At 35.2% G+C, this 21822-nt stretch overlaps 1 protein-coding gene across 1 annotated transcript; it reads left to right on the forward strand.

Moving 5' to 3' along the window:
• The first annotated feature begins 2188 nt into the window (after positions 1–2188).
• On the forward strand, positions 2189–20145 carry l(2)k10201 (zinc finger protein 511 lethal (2) k10201). The gene is made up of 4 exons (XM_081771652.1): positions 2189–2327; positions 14086–14236; positions 16515–16716; positions 19553–20145. Exons 2-4 carry the CDS (start codon positions 14088–14090, stop codon positions 20045–20047), a joined length of 846 nt encoding a protein of 281 aa, XP_081627778.1. The 5' UTR covers positions 2189–2327; positions 14086–14087; the 3' UTR covers positions 20048–20145.
• The last annotated feature ends 1677 nt before the right edge of the window (positions 20146–21822 follow it).

Here is a 21822-nt window from a genome sequence, read left to right on the forward strand (position 1 = left end):
TTGGAACTGTTGTTGCGCCGGTGTTTGTGCATCTGCCGGCTGCTGCCACCTAGGAGACATCCGGCATACTATGGTAAACAGGCATGCCAACTTACAGCTCACTGGCGCCATATGCAGATTTTTATTTCTACTTTTATGGTTTTCAGTTGACTTACCCTCGTAAGTTGCCCATACTGTTTTCTTCATCTTCTGCGGTTTGTCAACGTCTTCCCTGATTGCTTTCCCATAATATATCTCTAAGTTATCAATTTCGTTGGCACTAAGTTTACTAACACAGACCAATAACGAAAACAAAGAACTGTGAATGCAGAACAGTAAACAACAATAAAGTGATCTGTATATTCTTTCCGGAACGACAAAGTAAGCATATATTTACTACATCATTACAGAAGATTGTGATGATAAGACAACCTGGAAGGAACGTCAAAACGGAAAATAGATATATTTAAGCCCGACAATACAAAGGAAGCACACAATAATTTGCATTTCTCGAAGGGGATCTCATGTCGTAAGAACAAGAAACTTCCCGCAATAAAACTTCAAAGAATGTAGATTCCGAAAATACTACTTTTCAAAAATAAAAAAATTCAACTCCAAACACGGACATCCTACCTTAACATTACGATAAGAGAAATAACCAATACGTCCGGTACTCATGCAACGGCAAATATATGGCGTCATTCTTTTAAGAACCAGTAATATATACAATAATTTTACATTCCCAAATGAAACTATATACATCAATGGTTTACTTCAAGAAAGTGGGGGGCAACTGCCCCCCTTTGCCCCCCCTAATCGCCGCCCATGCCCCTGACATTCAGACCTGGAATCCCGGATCACTCACGTAAAGCAAGAAAACCCGCATCTTTTCATCATTACGTAGTGCCCCAAATTTCCGTTGATTCTCCTAAAAAATGCTGTGCTAACTACTCTACATTTTCTTTCATGAACCTATGTTTTTTGTAATCTCCATTTGCAACATTTCTATGCAATTTATAAATTTTGCTACATAGCAAAACAATCATATACTCTGCCATATTTCGCATGGAGTCACCTATTTAGCTTGCTCCACAAATTTGGAGCGGGCCGCGGTGGCTCAGTGGTAGAGCGTTCACCTCTTGTGCTTGGGGTCCCGGGTTCGATCCCAGCCCCCGCCAAGTGAACTTTGTGGTGGACAAACACCGTGTGCGTGGGTTTTCTCGGGGTTCTCCCGTTTCCTCCCACTTTCTTCATTCCACCATTTCATTCATTACTCATCATCACCGTCTCCTTTAGCCTAACCGGCATAACCGTGGGACGTAAAACTTAAAGATTTCATTTCATTTCTCCACAAATTTGGAGAAGTTACTAGCATCACAGAAGAGTCTTTGATTTTTATTGATATCAAACGTGTAGTAGTTACTCGGCTCGAGGATAGAGGTGTGGTTACTTCAAAAGGGCGGGGCTTCTTCGAGGTCAGCCGAGATGACTAGTGCTCAGTTCTCTTTTCATTGATACCAATGCGAGTAACTACTTCAAAATTGGGCGTAATGAGTAACTTCTCCGTTTTATTGATATCACCCATTAGCTTATACTCGAACTAGATTCCAGGGGGATCTGTTGACCTGTTCGACGCCCATGCCTTATAATCATTTTCCATAAGTAGAAGCTTTGCTTTGTATCTACTTAAACACAAACAATTTGCTGAGTAAAACAATATATTCACATTAAAAAACTACATACGTGTTACAGTTTCGCCAACTAACACTTTGGCTTCATCAGACACTATCTTCTAATGAAGCCAAAGTGTTAGTTGGCGAAACTGTAACACGTATGTAGTATTTTAATGTGAATATATTGTTTTGCTCAGCAAATAGTTTGTTTGTGTTTAAACTTATAATCATCCTTAAAAATTTATCTCATTCATTCATCTTTTTCTTTTGAAGTTACGGTTGTAATTGCCGATGGAAGGATATTCTCAGAGGCAAGAAGTTAATAAAGAAGAAGAAAAGAAAGAAGAAGATAAGGAAGAACGATTTCTGCTTGCTTATAGACCACGGATTATTCTAATTTAAATTGTTTTCATTAATGTCAGTTGAAAATGGGAGGATGGAAATTGGAAGTGGCAAAAATGGCATTGTATATGACTTTTCCTGTTGCGTTGTTTCACTATTTTAACCAACCAGAGTACTTCGAAGAGTGGGTTACGAACACCAGGAGGGAGTTCTTTCCACCTGAAAGTAAAACGCACCGTAAAGAAATTGAAGATTTCATTAAATCTGTTCGTCAAAAAAGAGAAGAGGAAATGTTTAAGAACCTACACCAGGAAGAAAAGTAAAACACCACGGGTAAGGTCTACAATGTATTACTTTTGGGAGTGGTTAATACAGATTAGATGTGTAATTCTAAGATACATGCAGAACGCTTGTCAAAGGATGCATGCTTTAAAATTGATATCAAATGAAATATAGTGCAATTTTGCATGCTGTCGGCAAAGGAAATTGCATTACTGCTGTATCGCCGGACCAATTTGAAAATCGAAAAAAATTACCAAAGTGTACTGCATTCTGTTATATTTGGTTGGATTACATTAAGTTACGTTAGATTACGTTGTTAGACGTGTAGTTTTACCATACGTATCCATAGTATAAGTAGTAGTAGTAGTAGTGAGCTAGGGACAGCTAGCAAAAGGAGTTAGAAGCCCCAGGGCCCTTGTACTTCTTCCTATATCACAATTTAGACGAAAACAAGGTACTCGGTCCTGGAACCATGAAACGAATTGGGGGAGATACTAAATGCAATCCCAAATTTCAATAGCACTTGTCATGGTTTCATACTAATAACTCTTCACTTGTAAACAAGTCACTTACCTTCAAAACTGAGGCTTGTAAACTTTCGCAGATTCTGGAAGAAAATCGTGGACAACAGTGTCCTTTCCTTAACCCATTTGGAGCCAGTGTCCTATTTTTAGGACACTTGATGTTTTATTTTTTATATCAAAGAAGAATAAGGTTTTCGAGTTCTGCTAATTATAGGGAGCAACTGGGGACATGTCCTAATGCACTGTAATTTTTTTTATACATTTTTTCCTTTCCTTCTGTAAAAGACTGACGCTTCAATTTATCTATGTAAGTTACATTATTTGGGTGTAATTTCGGGAAACGTAATTTTTTTGTTTTAATACAAACAATGCACTTGGTTTATATGTATTAGGCAACACTAGGTATGCGGCAATCGGACTATAGAAAAGTTATTTTAGTTTTGTTATAACTTTCAGTGCTGTAGATGTTTAAACATTTGTGTCTTATAAAAAGGACTCTTGTCCAAAGCAATATACTCCCAAGTAATAAAAGCGAAAGTATATACGTATAGACCGACGCCCTTGATTTTTTCGCTTTCTTACGTTTATCGTTCATTGTTCAATATTTAAAAATAAATTCAATTTTTTGCTTTTCTCAATTGAATGCAATTTATATCTAAACTTTAGTACACCTACTGTAGAGAAATAAGTGGTAGAGAAAGAAAATTACTGAATAATATTCTTCAAATTTGGACAAAAATGGACCCACCATATACAAAGCTTCCCCAAGTCGGTATACAAACTGACAAAAACTTGAACGAACTGAAAGATAAATGTTGTAAACAAATTACCAATAGAGATATTCTATTGTATTTTCAACTGTGACAGAGTAATATAGCTATAGTGAAGCGACAATATACATCATAATAGAGAACAGGGTTGGCAAAAACCATGGTTTTTATTGAAAAAAACAAAGAAACCGGGTTTTTTGGTTTAAACCAGGTTTATTTGGTTTAAATAATTTGCTCTATATATTCATATCATATATGGACAGAAATAAGTTTGTTTCGCCTTGATGTTATTATGCAACAGCCGGGTTATGCTGGAAGGGCTCACATAAGCTTAAAGCGGAATAAAAACTGCTTCTCGAATTACATCCGAGAGAAATTGTCCTCCATTTGAACTCGGAACCAGGACTAATTGCCGACTCACTCACGAAGGAATCCTGATAAAAATACGTTGTACTGATCTTACATGCTTCTTAATATAACTGTCAAGAGTCATTTCAGAAGGACAAAAAGATAAACAGTTGCACAAGTGAAACCATTATACAGAATTACATATGGTCAATTTCAAAGTACTACGGAGTACAACAGAACTAATTTAGTTCAAGTTACTTAACAACAACTTTCATTGGTCCAAATTAAAGAAATGCAACGACTTAATTTGCATATCAGTAAGAAAAGTGAATAAAGATACGAATTATTTGAGTCCACTTTGGCTCAGACTCATTTATACATAAATAGATACCAAAGATACTTCTGATTTCACTAAATGCCTCTCGTGGGGTCTGTATGACCTCCCCCCCATACACACACAAAAAGTACGGCATTTCGATGTATTTTATCAATAGTAAACATTGAAACGAAACAATATTTAGAATTTTTCTTTGATTGCAATTACACAACAATAATAACAACTACAAAAAATCACAAAACAAACATTTATAAACTTATATATATATAAAAGTTGCTTTTGTAGTATAATCTTTTCGAGTAATGAATGGGGAATTTAGATCTGAATATAATACGAATAATATACAGGAGTGAAACTTGATAACCCACAAATGTGTGTTCATCAAGATTTTACCAATACTTACACTTTTACGAACATTTTTCGTTTTTTGGTTTAAACCAGTTGGTTTTTTTGAAAAAAAAAAAAAAAAAAAAAAAAACTGGTTTAAACCAGCCAACCCTGATAGAGAATTTTTTTTTCTTTAGATTTCAGAGTGGTTCTCAATGTCGTAGATGATCCAAAAAGCCAAGTGCTATATTTTGAGAATTTCTTCGCAAGAGAGATCTGCTAATACATCTTCGTGAATTGGGATTCAGAGCAACCGGTATTCTGTAAAGCGGTCGCGTGTCTCAGTATCCATTGACTGATTCAAAAGAGTTGAGTGAATATGAATGCAGATTCGACCAGGAAGTAAGTTCTCATTGCCAAATGGTATATCAATTGACGTGATGTAATTGGCACAAATTTTGAAAGCATTCATCCCGTTTCCCGAACAAAGAGCTATTATAATTGAGCAGTCTCAGATTATAACATTCTACAAAAACAATATGAGAGGTGCTGACCACTTCGATTTGCTAGTTAAAATAATTAGAATTGATATAAGAGGCAAGAAGTGGTATTGGGGGATATTTACACGAATTATTAACATGACCACTATAAACTCATGATGATATTAACGAAACTCAGTTCAATATGAATTTTCTGACATTTAGGCGCAACATTTATGTCAAATATATCAAACTTGATTGTCACCTCTTCAAATGAATTCAATGATGTACGCCTCGCTGGAAGTGGTTACTTCATTATGGAAATGAATACGTAAAGAAGATGTCATCATAATGGATACACTTCATCGTACTTTGAAAAGTGTAAGGTCAGATTGTGTTTCAAAGCGTTTCGTGAAATACCAAGAAAAATATACTTTGAATCATAGTCAAACGCGTGTAACAAACTAGCACAGGTGTATTGAAATTAGAAAATAAGCAATTCTCTGTACTTCAAATGTAATTGTTGGGTGTTCCGAATACTGGTATTTGTATGTTCAGTTTAGGTATGTGCCATATATCGTATTTTCGTAAATAAACTTTAATAGAAAACACACACACACACAAACATATTATATATATATATATATATATATATATATTACATAAATCAGGAAGACTTCGGGCTTCGATAGACCGGCCGTGGCCACTAAATACCTTGAGGCACTTAGCGGTAAAAATTTGAATTGCTTCACTAAAACAACAGAACGCAGTTAGTTAGGAATATGTCCTCTCTGGTATATCAGAAAGGACCAGCGTCCTATTTATAGGACAGGGCGTAAGTCACATCTGATGCGCAGGAAAAATCAAAATGTTACTCCTTAAAGTGAAAGAAATCAGGAAAATAATAATTTGGTCCCAAATGGGTTAAACAAGTACTCAGCTAAGTAGCCTTCGAAATGCTCTTCCTTCTTCCCTAAAGCTGATATGCTGTTCTTGATCTGCCACCACCGGTTTTTTACTACTTGTGTGTGGACAGACAACTGTTCCCCACGTAAAACTTCGTGATTTTTCCGGCATACTCCAGCGCTAGCTTCCGTACGCACAAATTCCACGCTGTGGTTCACACGCACGTGTTTAAAGCGTTCGTCATTTAAAATGTCATAAGATTTGAAACAATCTGACTCTACTGTTTTACCGGGCAATATATGGTTCTTTATTATCTGAAGTACGTTTCCTTATCACGTTTAGGTACAGTTACTACAAAAAACTTTTTGTTCCTGCCTCGTTCAACAACTCCAAAAATCCACTGACCTTCCACACGCCTTCCTCTATTGTACTTTCTTCTTCCTATTTTATTGTCGTCGATCTCCACTACTTCACCTGGCCCGCCAACTTTCGTGCTGTTCCTAAAAGACCAATCCACACAAACTTCCCTGCAGTAGCTGCTCCAGTCTACCACAGTGTGTGAGTTACTCGTGCTCAGGGTTTGCGTAAGTGGGCCCAGCCCGAAAAAAACCCGGTGGGTTTTTTCGGGTTGGACCCACCTGAAAAAACCCACTTTAAAACCCACCTGGGTTTTTGACCTATTTGTTATTATATTATGGGTACAACTAAGGTGATCACATTGTGAGTGATTTTTATCAGATTTTACACTTTTCTTATGCGAATTAGGGGCTTTTACGTTAAGGTATACAACAAAATTCAACATAAAACCTTTATAAAGTTCTGAATGCACTAAATGATTTAAAAAGCAAAAAAAAAACTTACCTTAGCTTGAGATAGTTATAGAACAAATTAATGTATGGATTATGCTTATAGCCTATTTGAAGTAAAATAAGCAATTTTGTACTTTAGAAAATATTTTCCGTGAATAGTGTGCTTGTCGACTTGGAGACACCGAGGGACATTATCACTCATACGTTTGACGGGTTTAAGGTCATAGGTGCCGGTACTAATAGTACATATGTAAATACATTAGTAAAACTATTAGTATTATTTCTTCCTTTGATGTAAAACAGAAGTTTCTTCAACTAAAATTTGGTTTTCCAACAATAACAGTTTAGTTCAGTCATTTGTTGCTACTCTTCAAATAAGCATTCTGTAGAATCAACACCATCAATAGCGTAAAAATTCTTGTCAAATTTAAGAAGCTTAATGCTCGGGGTTCCGAAGACTATGTAACACTTACTATTTCAAGTGGTGAGTTCAAATTTCCGTACTACTGGAAGATTTTATGTATACGCCGTGAAAGAAGTGCTCGGGAAATTCCCGAATTAAACGCAGAAGGATCGGAAATGAATACTTCAACAATAAAACTATTTACTTTACGCTTAAGCCTGCCATATGTCCCGTAAAAAACTGGACAGTCCCGCTTTGGGTCCGTGTCCCGCGTCTCTAAATTTAGTCGGGACAGGAAAATGTCCCGTATTTTAACTCCGTTCCATTTCTGATATCAATATCAGCTTATTCGAAAAGTGAAACAACAAATTCTGACATTGGCTGGGAAACCTGTAATTAGTGAATGAACAGTACGCTGTTGCATGCAACAGTTTCGAGGAAGTTATTACACCATCCTGTTCGACTTGTTAGCGAGCGAAACTTGCAATGCTACTTTTTCCATTGCACTTGATGGAAACTCGAAAAAAAGGATGGCTTTGAGTGTTTTTACATTTACAAACACAGGGAAGATGACTGAACTTTTCTCCAGCAACACATTAGATAAGTTGACAAGAATTATAATCCTTTTCAGAGGCTAGGGGCACAGAATTGTGCTTTGTTCCAGGTCTTAGAAAAATGTAAATATGGTCCTGACAATTACACACGACACAAGGAGAAAAATCAGCTTTTCATCATATTAAACTGACGAACCTAATTTTGGCAAATACAGCCATGTAAATAAATATTGCTAAACGCGCGAAGAATGTTGAAGGTAGATGGTACCACTGATTTAAATAATTCGCGTATTGTTTTCCTGTAAAACATTTTTATAGCACATCTTAAGTTTTTAAGAATCTTCAGTCTATACAATTAATTGCAGGGTACGAACAGAGAAAAGCAGCTGCTGCTTCGTGAACTTTCGCCTATTATATTATTGAAAAAAATAAAATGAAATGAAATCTTTTAGTTTTAGTCTCACGGTTAAGCCTGCTATGCTCAAGGTGACAGTTATGATGAGAAATGAATGAAATGACGGAATGAAGAGTGTGTGAGGAAACGTGAGAATCCCGAGAAAACCCACACACAAGGTGTTTGTCCACCACAAAGCTCACTTGGCGCGAGCTGGGATCGAACTAAGAACCCCATGCACTAGAGGTGAACGCTCTACCAGTGAGCCACCGCGGCCTATTATACTTTTGTTCATAACCAAACTACAGTTCATTGCATTGTGTTGGAAAGTTGAGGGTGGGGGAGGGGAATGTGAGGTGTCCCGTATTCTCATGGAGAAAATATGGGAGGTTTATTTACGCTGTAAGACGTTAATTTCATATAAAACATTTTAAAACATTTATTTATTTCATACAACATGAATTGTATCTTTGTTTTAAATTCATAGACCCCTTTTGGTATTCATATTTGGCGAACGTCAGTCAGGCTTCAGGATGACTTGATCTACATTTGTTCGTTTGTCTGCCGAGCTCCTTCAGGCCATGCGGTTAATGTACGCGTCTTCGGCGTGGGACCCGGGTTTGCTTCCCTGAGGGAGCTCATGTGGTTTGGATTCCACCTTAATCAGTAGGTCCCGTCTCATATAGCCTCGCTGCTGAAAGGGACGTTAAACAACAACTCAACTCGTTTGTCTGCCTCTACCACACACACTACAGGGTACAACTTTCGGCCTTTTAAGTTAAAATTTTCAGAGTACAAGCACGAGACACTGTAAATTTCTTGTATAGATTTTGGCGGCATACCAACGTAAAATGTCAAAATGGCGGCCATTTTTTTTCAAATCAGTGAGTATCCACGCTACGAATTTTCAGTGTTTTAAGTTGAAATTTTGACGGTGGAAGCACGAGATATGCTAAATGTGCTGTATTGATTTTCTCAGCGATTGAATGTAAAATTTCAAAATGGCCGCCATTTTTTTCAAAACAGTAGCGAGTAGAAAATTGTTGCAAGTTGTGACAATGACAGTCTTGAAATATAAATCGCATTTTAACACTTTTACCCCAAAGACATTGAAATATTTCGAAAAAACCCGAAAATATCCGAAAAAACCCATATGGGCCCAGGTGGGTTGGGCTTTTTCAAAAAAGCCCGGGTTTTTTCAAACCCTGCTCGTGCTCGATGAATTTCTGCCTATCTCGCTTCAATAAACGCCAATATACCCATAGTCAACCTTGTTCCTTAAAAAAAAGTGCCTTTTGTTGCAGCTTTGTGCCAATTACACTGAATCCCACATACCCCTTTCCCACACTGAAAATAATGTGTTCCCTTTCTTATCTGTGTTCTCAATTCATTCCCACACACCGATCGCCTGTTCAGTATACCACGTCTCTCACAAAATTTAAACAACTGTCGCTTATTTTTCTTGAAGAGTTCTATGTAAGTAACACACGATATGTCACAGCCTTAACATACACAATCCATTTTCATACTGCCTTTTGCGCCACTACATCATAACAAATGTACCTCTCCGCAAAATAGTCCATCCGCCTACAAATACAGCACCGCTTACATCATCAAAAACCAATTTCTTGACTTTTACTATTCCGCTTACTTGACTTTCATTCATTCTTGCTCACAAACTAAAAAAAAAAAAAAATAAATTCTCCAATTAACCCGGTAAATTTCCTAAAACTGGTTCGGCGATACAACAGTTAACCCAAGGAAATGATCTTTCATATACACTCATTTATTTGAATCATCGTTAGCACTTGTACTAAACCAGTATTTCTGAATATGAAATACAGCTGTATACTACTATTTAAATCTGCCGCCTGAGGTTTTTGTTCTTTATAAACATGTCTTTCCACGCAGAATATTGAATGTTACCAGTAAATTTTGCAAAATGTGTGTCTAAACTTGAGGAGCACCGTCATTTCAGAGTAACGTAACAATGAAGGCCACAGGGACAAATATATATATAACAGTGAAATTTACAGTATTTTAGGGGGGAATATATTTGGAATAATTATTAAAAAAAAATGTTACTTCATTTCACAATACCATTATATAAGTAATCAAAATCTATCAGAATCTTACCTCTCACGCAATACTTTATACGGAAGACATAATGAAGTGAAATGATATATGAAGACAGTGTACAAAATGATCAGGAAATGTCGCAAACGTGTATCACTTGTAAGGTATGTGTTTTTATGTCATATGAAGTGTCTTTCCACCTTCCTCGTTTGTGGTATATCCACTGTCGCCGAAGCACTATTTTACAGACGCACCCCGGCGCGGACCCCGCTACTGCATTCCTGCTCTGCTTCTTTTAGAGAGCGCTCGTGCTTTTTAGTGGACACTTATCACAAGTTGGGTTCTGTTTTCAAGTTGATTAGTGCTTCAGGGACTAGTTTTTATGCGATATATGCAATCTGTATTTATACTCAGGCTTCCCAAAGTCAATCTGCACCGAGTAATGCAACTCTTCTCTTAAGAAACACTTTCTAAGACACTAAGAGTGCATTTCCTGCTAAGAGAAGTAAATAGCTATTTATTTCATGAATGTAAGTCCCCCCCCCCTTTCCTGAAATAGGATAATACGAAATGTACATTTCTTCGTGGGGCTAATCTTCCGTTAATTACAACCATATGAACTTATTTTCGACGTTGTATTATTAATTATTTATTGTTATTTTAATATAATTTACCTACAGTTAGTCCTGTTTCATTTCCATCCTTCACTCCTAACTTAGAAATATTTATTTTGTTTTTCTTTGCTCTTCCCTAAAGAGGTATGCAGCTATATTGTAAACTACGCACAATTGACAAATAACGAAGATAATGAATCTTTCCAGTTTGAGTGCGATGGATTATATAGCTTCATAACGGCTACTAGCAAGTCGTGATCGATTTTTCTTGTTTATTTGAGTAGATATTCTGCTAAATATCCACTCTTACTGCTTTAGACGGTCTTTCTTAAGGGAGAGCCCTGAGTATAAATAGAGCGTGTGGACATATGGCGTAAACTATAGTGCATAAAACAAAAAACAACTTTTGCAAGGTTGCCACTAGGAAGTTCGAGGTTATCTAACTAATTCAGGGCAGAAGCGCATCACGTGGGTCCGTATGGGGTGCGTCCGTAGATAGGAGGCACGGTGGGTATACGGCATGTGTTACCTCAAGGGTATTGTCAGCGCTCCTCAGTCTTCGGCACTCATACTCTAGGTTCGTACAGTCTTACATAGTAAAAATGGAACATTATTGTGTTATTAAAATTCAGTTTGTGTAAGGAAACAGTATGTTTATAGTCTTTATATAGTTGCACGTTTTCTATGCCTGTGTCGGAATATTTGAAGTAAAAATAAGAAGTCGCTAATAGAATAATATCTTTCAAAGTAGTAGGAGATAATTTTGCTCTACGTTGGCCTCGTATGCAGCTGCACGAAAACTAATATGTAGACTTTTGTTCATAAAAACTAAGACTGCCTTCCAGAGACTAAATCAAAAAATATAACCCTAGATCCTTACGAATTCCCTTTAGATCTGCCTTATTTTCCCTGCATTTTTACCGCAGACATAAATGGAAATTGAGCAATAGTATTGCAGTATGCATATGGTAATGTCATCAATTTTTAAGGAAATTACGGTAATTTTAAGTCGCAAATTTGACGGTTTTTTTTACGATTGGAGATGTCAAGAATCAAAGTTAGATTACATTTACTTGCAACATCAGTATCACAGCCTTCATACCGTATGCCACAGTGAAGTTATCATATGCTAGAATATACTAAGGCAGAAAATAAACTAAAACTTGAATAAATTTTGCTGCGCGTAAGACGAGTCACCTTTCTCTTTTAAGATGGCCTCTCGCCCACCAAATTTGTTTAGCTCCGGCCCGTAGTTCCCAAGAAATGAAGTGCCACATACAAGGCAAGCCGAGTCCAGCTACGAAATATAGTTCAGCTCAAGTCTAAACTAATTACTTTCCAAAATTCGTCTGAAACAGTTCAAACGCTTTTCCGTGATTTTGAAGAGGGACAACGTCTTTTTTTTATATATTAAGAGAAATGTAATAGAAATTGCCCTCTTTTCCTGTCTAGAAGCGGAATTTTCTGAAACGCGGGGCTTATTCGTTTATTTCAAGTTTCAGATCTCTTAATATGACAGTTCGTCAGATACTCTATTTTGAACTCCTTTCTTCTTCTTCTTAGGATATGCACTTTAAGAGAAGTAACGTGACAAAAATCCCGGTTCGATGTATGCGCAGAGGGCCAGGAGCTTTTCAGCGCAGTCTTCATCGGTTCTGCTAGTCGCAAACCCCTATAACCATTTGACGCATCTTATAAGTATTTAAAGTTCCATCCCTTTAAAATTCAAATAGGCCAACGACTCCTTTCTGGTTAATTGAATCAGTGGAGTAATTTTTACAGGAAATTTTAAATGATCTAAAATAGTATTAATAATGAAAAAAACACCACGATTCCTTTATAGTATGATATAGGTAGGAGTAGAGCCTATTCTTCAAATCTTTGCTTTCTGTTCAAGAGTAAACATTTGACTGTGCTGTATTGGGGTTTAGCATTCCTTTCAACTCCAAGGTTATATAAGACTAGGACATATTGTTTAAGATAAAATTCGAACTACATGAGCTCCTCCGGCGTGAACGTTAGAGATATGAAGAAAACGGATTGTGATCTTATTTAATATATATGTTCTAGTGTATTTATAAATTTCTTGTATTCAATCATGAATGCTTTTTGTCAGTGAAATGCAGATTCTATATTTCCTAGCCTAGCCAGGATTCAAATCCATGTTAAAAAATAATATCACGCTAATCCATTACATTATTTACTAGACTAAGAGGACATGAATCGTTCCGTTTTGTTTCTGTTACTGTTCTTCTTACGGTGTAGTTTCCACAATATTTAATGTCTTATCATGTAGTATGCCAGTTTTTACTTTTATTTAATTAATGTCATATTTTATGATTGTTTTCTACATGTCACTTGAATATTTACTTGGATGCAATGTCCAGAAGGTCTGTTCCTATTGGAAAATACTAACACTGGTCTGTAACAGAAGAGAAGGAAAATAGATTTCCCTTGTAAGATCTAAGGGACAAGGATCTAGATTCAACTTCTTCGAGAGAATTTAAGTCTCTGGAAACCAGTCCCACTTTTTATGGCCAGAAGTGTGCATAATAAGTTGTGTATAAAGTGTGTATAAGTACATGTGTATTGAGGCACATCTAAAAATAATAAATTTTGTTTATATGGGAACATCGAACTTCTATTCTATTGTATCGAGTTCCCTGCGTTAATTTTCTCGCAAGTTTTTTCTTCGTAAGTTCGGGTGAAGCTATTCATTTATAAAAATTTCCAAAAATATAAGGAATCATAAAAATATGTAAATTTCGCTATCTGCTCCTGCCAGGAGATAAAATCCAATTAGGTTTTGAAATATTGCCGATGGTTATTCATAATATCTCCCTTCGTATAATATGTAGGTAAGCATTAGGAATAATATAAAAGAATTTAAAAGGAAGACCATTTTATTGTCTCTTTATGGATACTGCAGTGGATGAGTTAGTGTTAAAGTGATCAGTTATTTTTACATATTAAGTACATACTTTTAGCATTATTTCTGTTATGGACCAAATTTTTCATTTTCTTCATTCATACAAGTTGATACACGTTTCTAATCATCAGATTGTTGCTATTAATCCCTAAGAAGTTCGTGCTGCAAGATATGATGTGAATGCAGTACATGTTTTTACATTACTATTGAAACAATAAAGTAATTTAAGAAGAAATATATTGACGCTTGCAAGGTACGCTGCGGCTGTAATTTAGTAATGTTGCAACTTGTCTCTTTGAGTGATTCTTTATTATAATTATTTATGTTATTTTGTTCTAGAAATGTTAAGTTTCAAGGAAAGTATTGCAGAGCTGGGTTTTTGTAGAAAACAGCCTGATGATCCATTTTTTATTGAGGGAGACAAGCTTTGTGGAATGCTTAAGAGATACGGTGTCTATGACTTGGATGAGGAAGAACTGTGCCATGAACAGTAAGTGTAATATTAATTTATGTTTGTTTGCGTCACATTAGTTAACTATTATGATTAATTGAGGAATAAACAAATCCAATTCATTACAGTATTCTGTTCAATTATTTATCATTATTCAACTGTTCTCTTCGTCATTTATTGTTCAGTATTTCTTTAACAGCTCACATTCTGAAATTAATTTTTCTCTTGTTATTTTTGGTCCTTTCTGTGTTTTTCGAACAAGGCAGTGATCGATTCTCATGCAAAGACATTATACTCATGAAATATGAGAAGGGAATTTTTCATATATTTTTGTTATATATATATATATATATATATATATATATAAAGTAATAAGAACGAGCGACGCAAAGAATAGATGCAACAATGGTAAGAAAAGAGATAAGGTGTGGGGTTTCTTATAGCAAAATTTATCAAAGCAAATTTGGTATCTTTTTGGCTGATACTTTCATAAGGGAACAAAGAAACCTGAGAGTCTCAACTGTGGATTACATTTTTGTTATATTCCCAAAAATTCCATATCCAATTCCTGTGTTTCGGTATCTTTCTACGTACACTAACGAGTCCTTCCTTCAGTATTACTTTACATCACCAAGCCATTTATTTTATTTATTTATGTTTTTTTAATATCAGAAACATCCACAATATACAACTTCTAATGGTTGCTTCCATGTTATTTCTGTTTCCAATTCGTAAGTCCATCGTGTTCCTCTCTGAGTAGAAGAAATCCCTGAAAACATTGTGTTCGAATTAAGTTCCTGAACATACTTAATTATGAAATTTTATTATTATACTCGTATTATGCATTGTTAACTAATATACCACGATTTTTTTTAAACATTTATTTTGCTACATGGTTAGAATAAAATATGATTCATTCATAATTCTTTCAACTTAGGAAGAAGTTTTGATATGTATTCCTATCTTGTTTGTGGAATGTTTCATTGCCATTAGTTGCATTGATAAAGCCTGATATCACGAGATCTTGTTCCTTAAGAGTCGTTTATATGTTTCGCAGAGGGAGTTCTTGCTACATTGCTTGTTGTTATGCCTATATAAGTAAGTTTATACTGGCATGTTACCAAGTAAATGCCTCAAAGAACTTGGTATGGGCCAAATTGGTCAATAGTCATAATTTTTAACTTAAATGTGAATTGATTCAAAATATTAACATGAACACTTCGAGTTCTCTGTGTACACCACCTCTCACTGTAGGTCAGTGGTATTCAACCATTTTTCCCACCTAACCTTATGATTTCATTGAAACCGGTAACCGCAGATTTAGGCTATTTTAAATCCAAATTATAGATAAATATATCGAATGTAATTGAAAACTTCATTACTTATTATTTAAATAACCTAGTTTTACTACAAACAGGAGAATAATGCTATAAAGTTAATAAATACTATGTTACAGTTAGCTTGGAATGAATATTATACTGTAGCATAATCGATATATTATTTATATAATTTTACGTACACTCTAATCATGAAGTCATCGCGTATCCCAGGTTGAATACCACTGTTGTAGATAACAGAAAATGGGAAATCAAAGAATCTGAAACTTCATGATTAGTCCTTAGGGAAGAAAAGAGGTATGGGGGTAAATGAGTTGTTAAACAACCAGACTTCACGATGAAACTGTTTGGTACAATAAAATTTTTACTTGACCCTGCTGTAAAGAAAGATTAAATATTTAGATGCAATTGGCAATCGGCTGTACATATTAACATATGTTAAATACAATTTTGAGTAGGAAGCAACTTAATAACTATCCTCTCTTTATTCTTTTCTTATAGTGTTGTTACTTGTACTTTCAGTTATTTATGTATACTTTTCTGATAAGACATTGGTGAGAAGCGTGTCTGCAAAGTTATTAACAATATCTGAAAATTTGTTGCAAAGTCCAGTTCAACACTTTTTGCAACAAAAGACACTTTTTTGATGTAAAATGGACTTAACCATGCTCCTTTGTTTTGGTTCGAAGAAAGTAAGGCAGAATTATCGTATACTTATGGAAGAAATAGTTTATATCAAGATCTTTTCAATAGTTTATATGATGATTGCTTGTCGAGATGAATGTGTAGTGTTATTATGTATAGTTGGAAAAAAAAAAAAAAAAAAAAAAGACAGAGATCGAAATATGACCTGAAACAATACAGAAGCCAGACAAAATATCGATAGTCATTTTGGGCATTCTATTGTGAGAGGTTTGTAATATTTTCGTTTCTTGTATACTAAAAACATATGCACTTATATTTCTTTTTTCTCTTCGTAGGCTTCCTGAATTTACGTGTCAGGTTCCTGGATGTCCAGAGAAATTTGATGCATTGTTGGATTATGAGTTACATTACAATTCTTTGCATCGTTATACATGTTGCGAGTGTAAAAAGAGGCTGCCTTCTCCACATTTGCTAGATTTGCATATTATGGAAACTCATGATTCATTTTTTGCTGTTCAGGCTGGAAAGAAACCTATGGTAAGGTATAAGTGTTGTTACCCTATGAATTATAAAATATAGATAAATATGGTTGCTAACTATCAAGTATAGGTGAAAATAAAGAATGCAGGAAATCTTGAAGTTCTCGGTTTATTTTATGTATAAAAGATTAATAAAATAAACATATCAAAAGCATCTTTATTATTAATTTTTCGTATTTTCAGCGACTTCTTGTCGTCATCCTCGGTATGTGTCTATTGAAGTATTGTTGATTGATGGACTCATATTATATTACCATTCCTGTTCCTAGAATATATATATGTATAATTCTGTAAAATTCGTTAGTATCAACACTACTTTCAGTTTACTCTAAAATAATGCACTTGAAGAATTGATGCACTGAAGAGCAAGCTCTCAATGTGTGACCTCCTATTGCTTCTTTAATTATAAAATTCAGAAAAGAATGACCAACTTTCTGTAAATCCCATAAACTTAAGGCTCACTGGGGCTAGCCACATTTTGTGACTAAAGAAGCAAAAGGGGGCCATACAATGTGGGATTTTTCAGTACCTCTGCCCTTCAAGTGTGTTCTTTTAGAGTAAACTGAAGGTCGTGTTTATGAATTATAAGTATTGTTTTTCTACGGACAAGAATGATACCAGTAATTTGAGTCTACCAATCAACATAAAAATTTCGTAAGGGACGCACCGATAATTACGACAAAGAGTCGTTGAAATGCATTTAAAAAAGCAAAAGGGTTTGTAACTGAATGTAACATTTGAATATTTTATTATTAGATATGCATCCTATCAATTCATTTGTAATTACAAGGCTTTATAACAACTAGTGGCAGCACTCTAGCTTGGCTTTATTGGCAGAGTAAATACCAGTCACATTGTTGCAGTATAATTGTTCGTCCAGTGAGGTTTCGTAGGAACTGCCCTGTATTTTTTTTTTTCTGTCGTAATGCTTCATATGGAGTTGTTCCATCATCTTGGCGAAGAGATAGTAAGCGTATGGATGCATGTCCGGGAAATAGATAGATGTTTAAGAATCCTATCGCCAGTTACGCAGATATTACAAAAAAAAAAAAAAAAAAAAAAAAAAGAGGAAAAAAGAAAGACCGATATATATTATCTTTTTGCCGATTCGAACTCGTGACATACAGATGTAACGGTTACCACGCTAATGCCCTAAACCACCCGACCATGCGAATCTGCATATAACTTAATAGCAACATTAAAAGTTAGTACTTCTGAAAAGCTCAATTACACAAAGAAAAACAAATCTCTATTGTGGGTTTTATTCATTGAAAATTTCGGTTGGTAGTTCAGACATTGAGAAACTTGTTAATCTTCCGTAGCCAATGACGAGATACATTTTTAATGTATGTAATAAGAGTAACAGTAAATTATTCTAATCATTCTACAGACTTAGGTAGAAAAAAAAAACTATTAGTAGTGCAAGCAAAAGATTGAATACGTAGTGTTTAATAGCTATTTTAATACATATTGCCTTAATTAACTAGAAGGGAAACTTGTCATAATTTTTAAGCATCTTGACATTTAACATCATATTGATGGACTATGAAGGGTAACGGCGCATTTTGGTACAAGGCTATAGGAGATGTGGGCGTTTATCCAAGCAAGTAAGTCACTGGGAATCGAACCGATGACAGCACACACAAAAAGCGTACACGTTAGCCTCGTACCTGCGAATAATCACTAGTTATATACTCGTATATAGTGAAATTTAAACTTTTTCATACGTATTTTGCTATTCCACCATGCGAAGAAATGTACTTTCACTGTATGTGAAGAAAATAAAAGTGTATTGTCCAACTTACCTACTTAAGCGAAATGCTGAAGATAATTATTGACTGTTCATGCTTCTTGAGTTAGGGTAGGAAAACTTTTTCTTACGTGAACTATTTAGTAGTCCTTACGAAAAGCCAGGCTATTGAAAACGAGGGGAGCAGTAAAGTTGATATTTATTACAGACGATATAAAGGCGCACTCAAAAGTGTGACGAATCTATCACAAATTTCATTTTAAAAAAAATCCTGAGTAATTCTTTCTTTTTCCCCTAGAGTGAACTGGAGTACAATGCTATTGAAAATACGCTATCTGTAATTCATCCGGTGATTTGATTTTGAAGGACATTAAAAATTTAATGTAGTAGTGTTGAGAGTTACTGCACGCTGCATACCAGGACCCAATTTTAGCACTATGGAATGATTTTTTTTTCTGTACATGTATGGATTTTCTCCGACTAGTGATGCGTATTGGGCGAAATCTCGATAACTGGAATAATGTGCTCATTTGGAATAATGTTCACTAGAAATCATTCACAAAATGGCGTTCGTTCTACTTTATCTTTGCATAACTAACTGGTGTATCTCTGTTTCTTTCCACACATATATAATTGCTTACCCTTTTTCGTGATTTTTTATGACTGTTGTTTGGGAAAGTCTTCATAGTATTTGTTTGGATTCAACCACTTTTATTTTTATATTTATTTTGTGTTCTATAGTGACTCTCATGTCATTTTTCTGTTAACTTTTGTGTGATACGTTTGACAGAAGATTTTGCTAAAATATTCCCAAAATTAAATGCAGTCGCAAAAGCTTTCTGCGCGAGACAATCCGAAATATTAACTCTCGACTACTACTATTATTATTATTATTATTATTATTATTATTATTATTATTATTATTATTATTATTATTATTATTATTATTATTATTATTATTAAAAACCTTTCCTATAAAGACTAATACAAAATTATATATTTCTTTTTAAAATTTAATTCTGTATAAACTAATACCTGTTTTGATTTTTTTAAGGTATCGATAATTGTTTGTTCTTTTTTTCAGTATGAATGTTTTTTGCAAGAGTGCAAAATAAAATTCACTAATCCTAATGAAAGAAGGAAGCACTGTATCGAAGATCATAAATTTCCATCGGACTTCCGATTTGATGAGGCTCGGAGACAAAAGTCAGTCCAGTGTAAGAAAATGGCTCAGAAAAGACGGAATAAAGAAGACGGCCTCTCAAGCAAAATGGAGATGAGTGTTTCGGAGTCAGACGAAGCTATGGTAGAGGGCAATAGTGGTGGTGCTGGTACAGAATCTGTAGTGGAACATAGTAAAACGAACAGAAAACAAAGAAAGTATTATCAAGGAACTGTTCCGAAAGAATTCAGTTTTGGATCGGGAGTCCCTAAAGCATTTCTGACTGATCAAAAGCATAAGAAAACTGGAAAGCAGTGGCATCAGGTGTTTGTTGAACGTGATGACAATGAAACAGTTACACATATTGAAGATGTTGAGTTTACTGATTTAAAAGAAGCATTACCTGAAACCGTTTAATATTTTTTTTCTTATTTTTTATGTTGTGTTCTGTATTGATCAGTTGTGAAGATCTAGTCTTTGTAAGATTTAGAAATATATTGTCAAAATAACTGAAAGATGACTTTTAAAGCTGTAGTATAAATACCGATAATATGTGAACACAGATAGATGTTTATGGTCTCTAGCAGAAATGCACCCCACCACCACCAATCTCTATATTCAGTGTTGTCAGTTTGACGTAGTAACAAGTTTTACCTTTTGAGTATTAATTCCGCCCTCCGTCCTCCATTTGATATATCGTAAATGAAAACTTAAGCGATCTTGACCTTGACTTTTAGACTTTGACTTGGTTATTACGCATACGAATTACTATAATGTGCAGACTTTTGGTTCTCGAATTATGAGTCATCAACTTTGGGGATTGGATTTAGTCAATTTTTTTTGTAAAACGTGTATCTAATTGTTACTCACTTCACTTTGTTGGTCCTTTGCTACCATCAGGTGTAGGGATTTTACATAGAACTTTCCACTTATATCGATCTTTGGCCGGGATATTTGCTTCATTTATCCCAAATCTTCTTCCCTTTGGAATTTTCTTTCCATTTTGCCTGGATCGCCTTTTCGGATTCTTTCCGTCTGAGAGCTGTCATACTTTGGTCGGTATCTTGTCTCCCATACGGTAAACATGCCCGAACTATCGTAGTTGTGTCGTTTCTATTTGTTGTTTTAAAGACTATTTTGGTCCTGTTCCGATAGTTTGATTTTTCACCCTGTCTCTTTTTATTTTTCCCTCTATTTTTCTCAAATATTTCATTTTGCTTGTAGCGTACTGTAATATTTGGTTGTCAGTGGCCATGTCTCACATCCATATATTAATATTGGTATGTACATTGTTTTGTAGAGAGTTAACTTTGTTGACTTCGATATTTTTTTAAATGAAGTTTCTGTTTAAGGTATGATATAGTCTTCCTGTTGCTGGAATTCAGTGGTTTATTTCTTCTTCTGTTGTCCCGTCATTCGCAGTCCCCGGTTCGATTTCCGGTGGAGTCAATCGATCGAAAAAGTGTAACAGCTTTTTCAGACCACCTCATTCACACCAGGTCAATGGCGGGGTGGTACCTAACTTGTAGGTCCCAGGCCGCTTCCTTCCTTCCCTTTCCCCGGATAGTGTGCTCGCCGAGGGACGTCATTCCTCAAAAAGTGACGGGTTAAATGGCCTTCGATGCTGAAAGCCCAGAAATCTCCATCCTACCTATCTTTCTCGTCATTCGCAATTAGGACTCCTAAATACTTGAAAAATATTTTTTGGAAGTTTTCACCTCTCGACTTTATTGTATGGTTTTATGTTTCTCTACTTTTTACCATAGTTTTTGTTTTGTTTACGTTGATTTTCATACTCCTTTTTTCTAGTTCATTTTTCTATATATTTACGTTGTGTTGTAAATCCTTTTCCATTTTACCCACTAGAACAAATCGTCTGCAAATGACAATTCCCATATCTGTATTCGTTTCATGCGCCAGTTTCCTACAGTAAGGTGTTTTGTCTTTTTCTGTTGTTTTCATAAACAATATCATCCATTAGGATTATAAATAACAGAGGGCTCAGTATACAACCATGCGTTAGTCCTATTCTATAGAACTCGTCGCCTATAGTGTTGGATATTCGCACATAGGTTTTGTAGTTCGTGTAAAAACTCTGTATTGCATACATTAGGTTTTCTTTAACTTCCCTTCTCTGAAGAACTTTCCATATTGCATTCCAAGGTACTCTGTAGAAAGCTTTTTCCAGATCA

Source organism: Thermobia domestica, chromosome 9 (assembly GCF_964235325.1).
Source record: "Thermobia domestica chromosome 9, izTheDome1.hap1.1, whole genome shotgun sequence".
Taxonomy (NCBI): Eukaryota; Metazoa; Arthropoda; class Insecta; order Zygentoma; family Lepismatidae; genus Thermobia; species Thermobia domestica.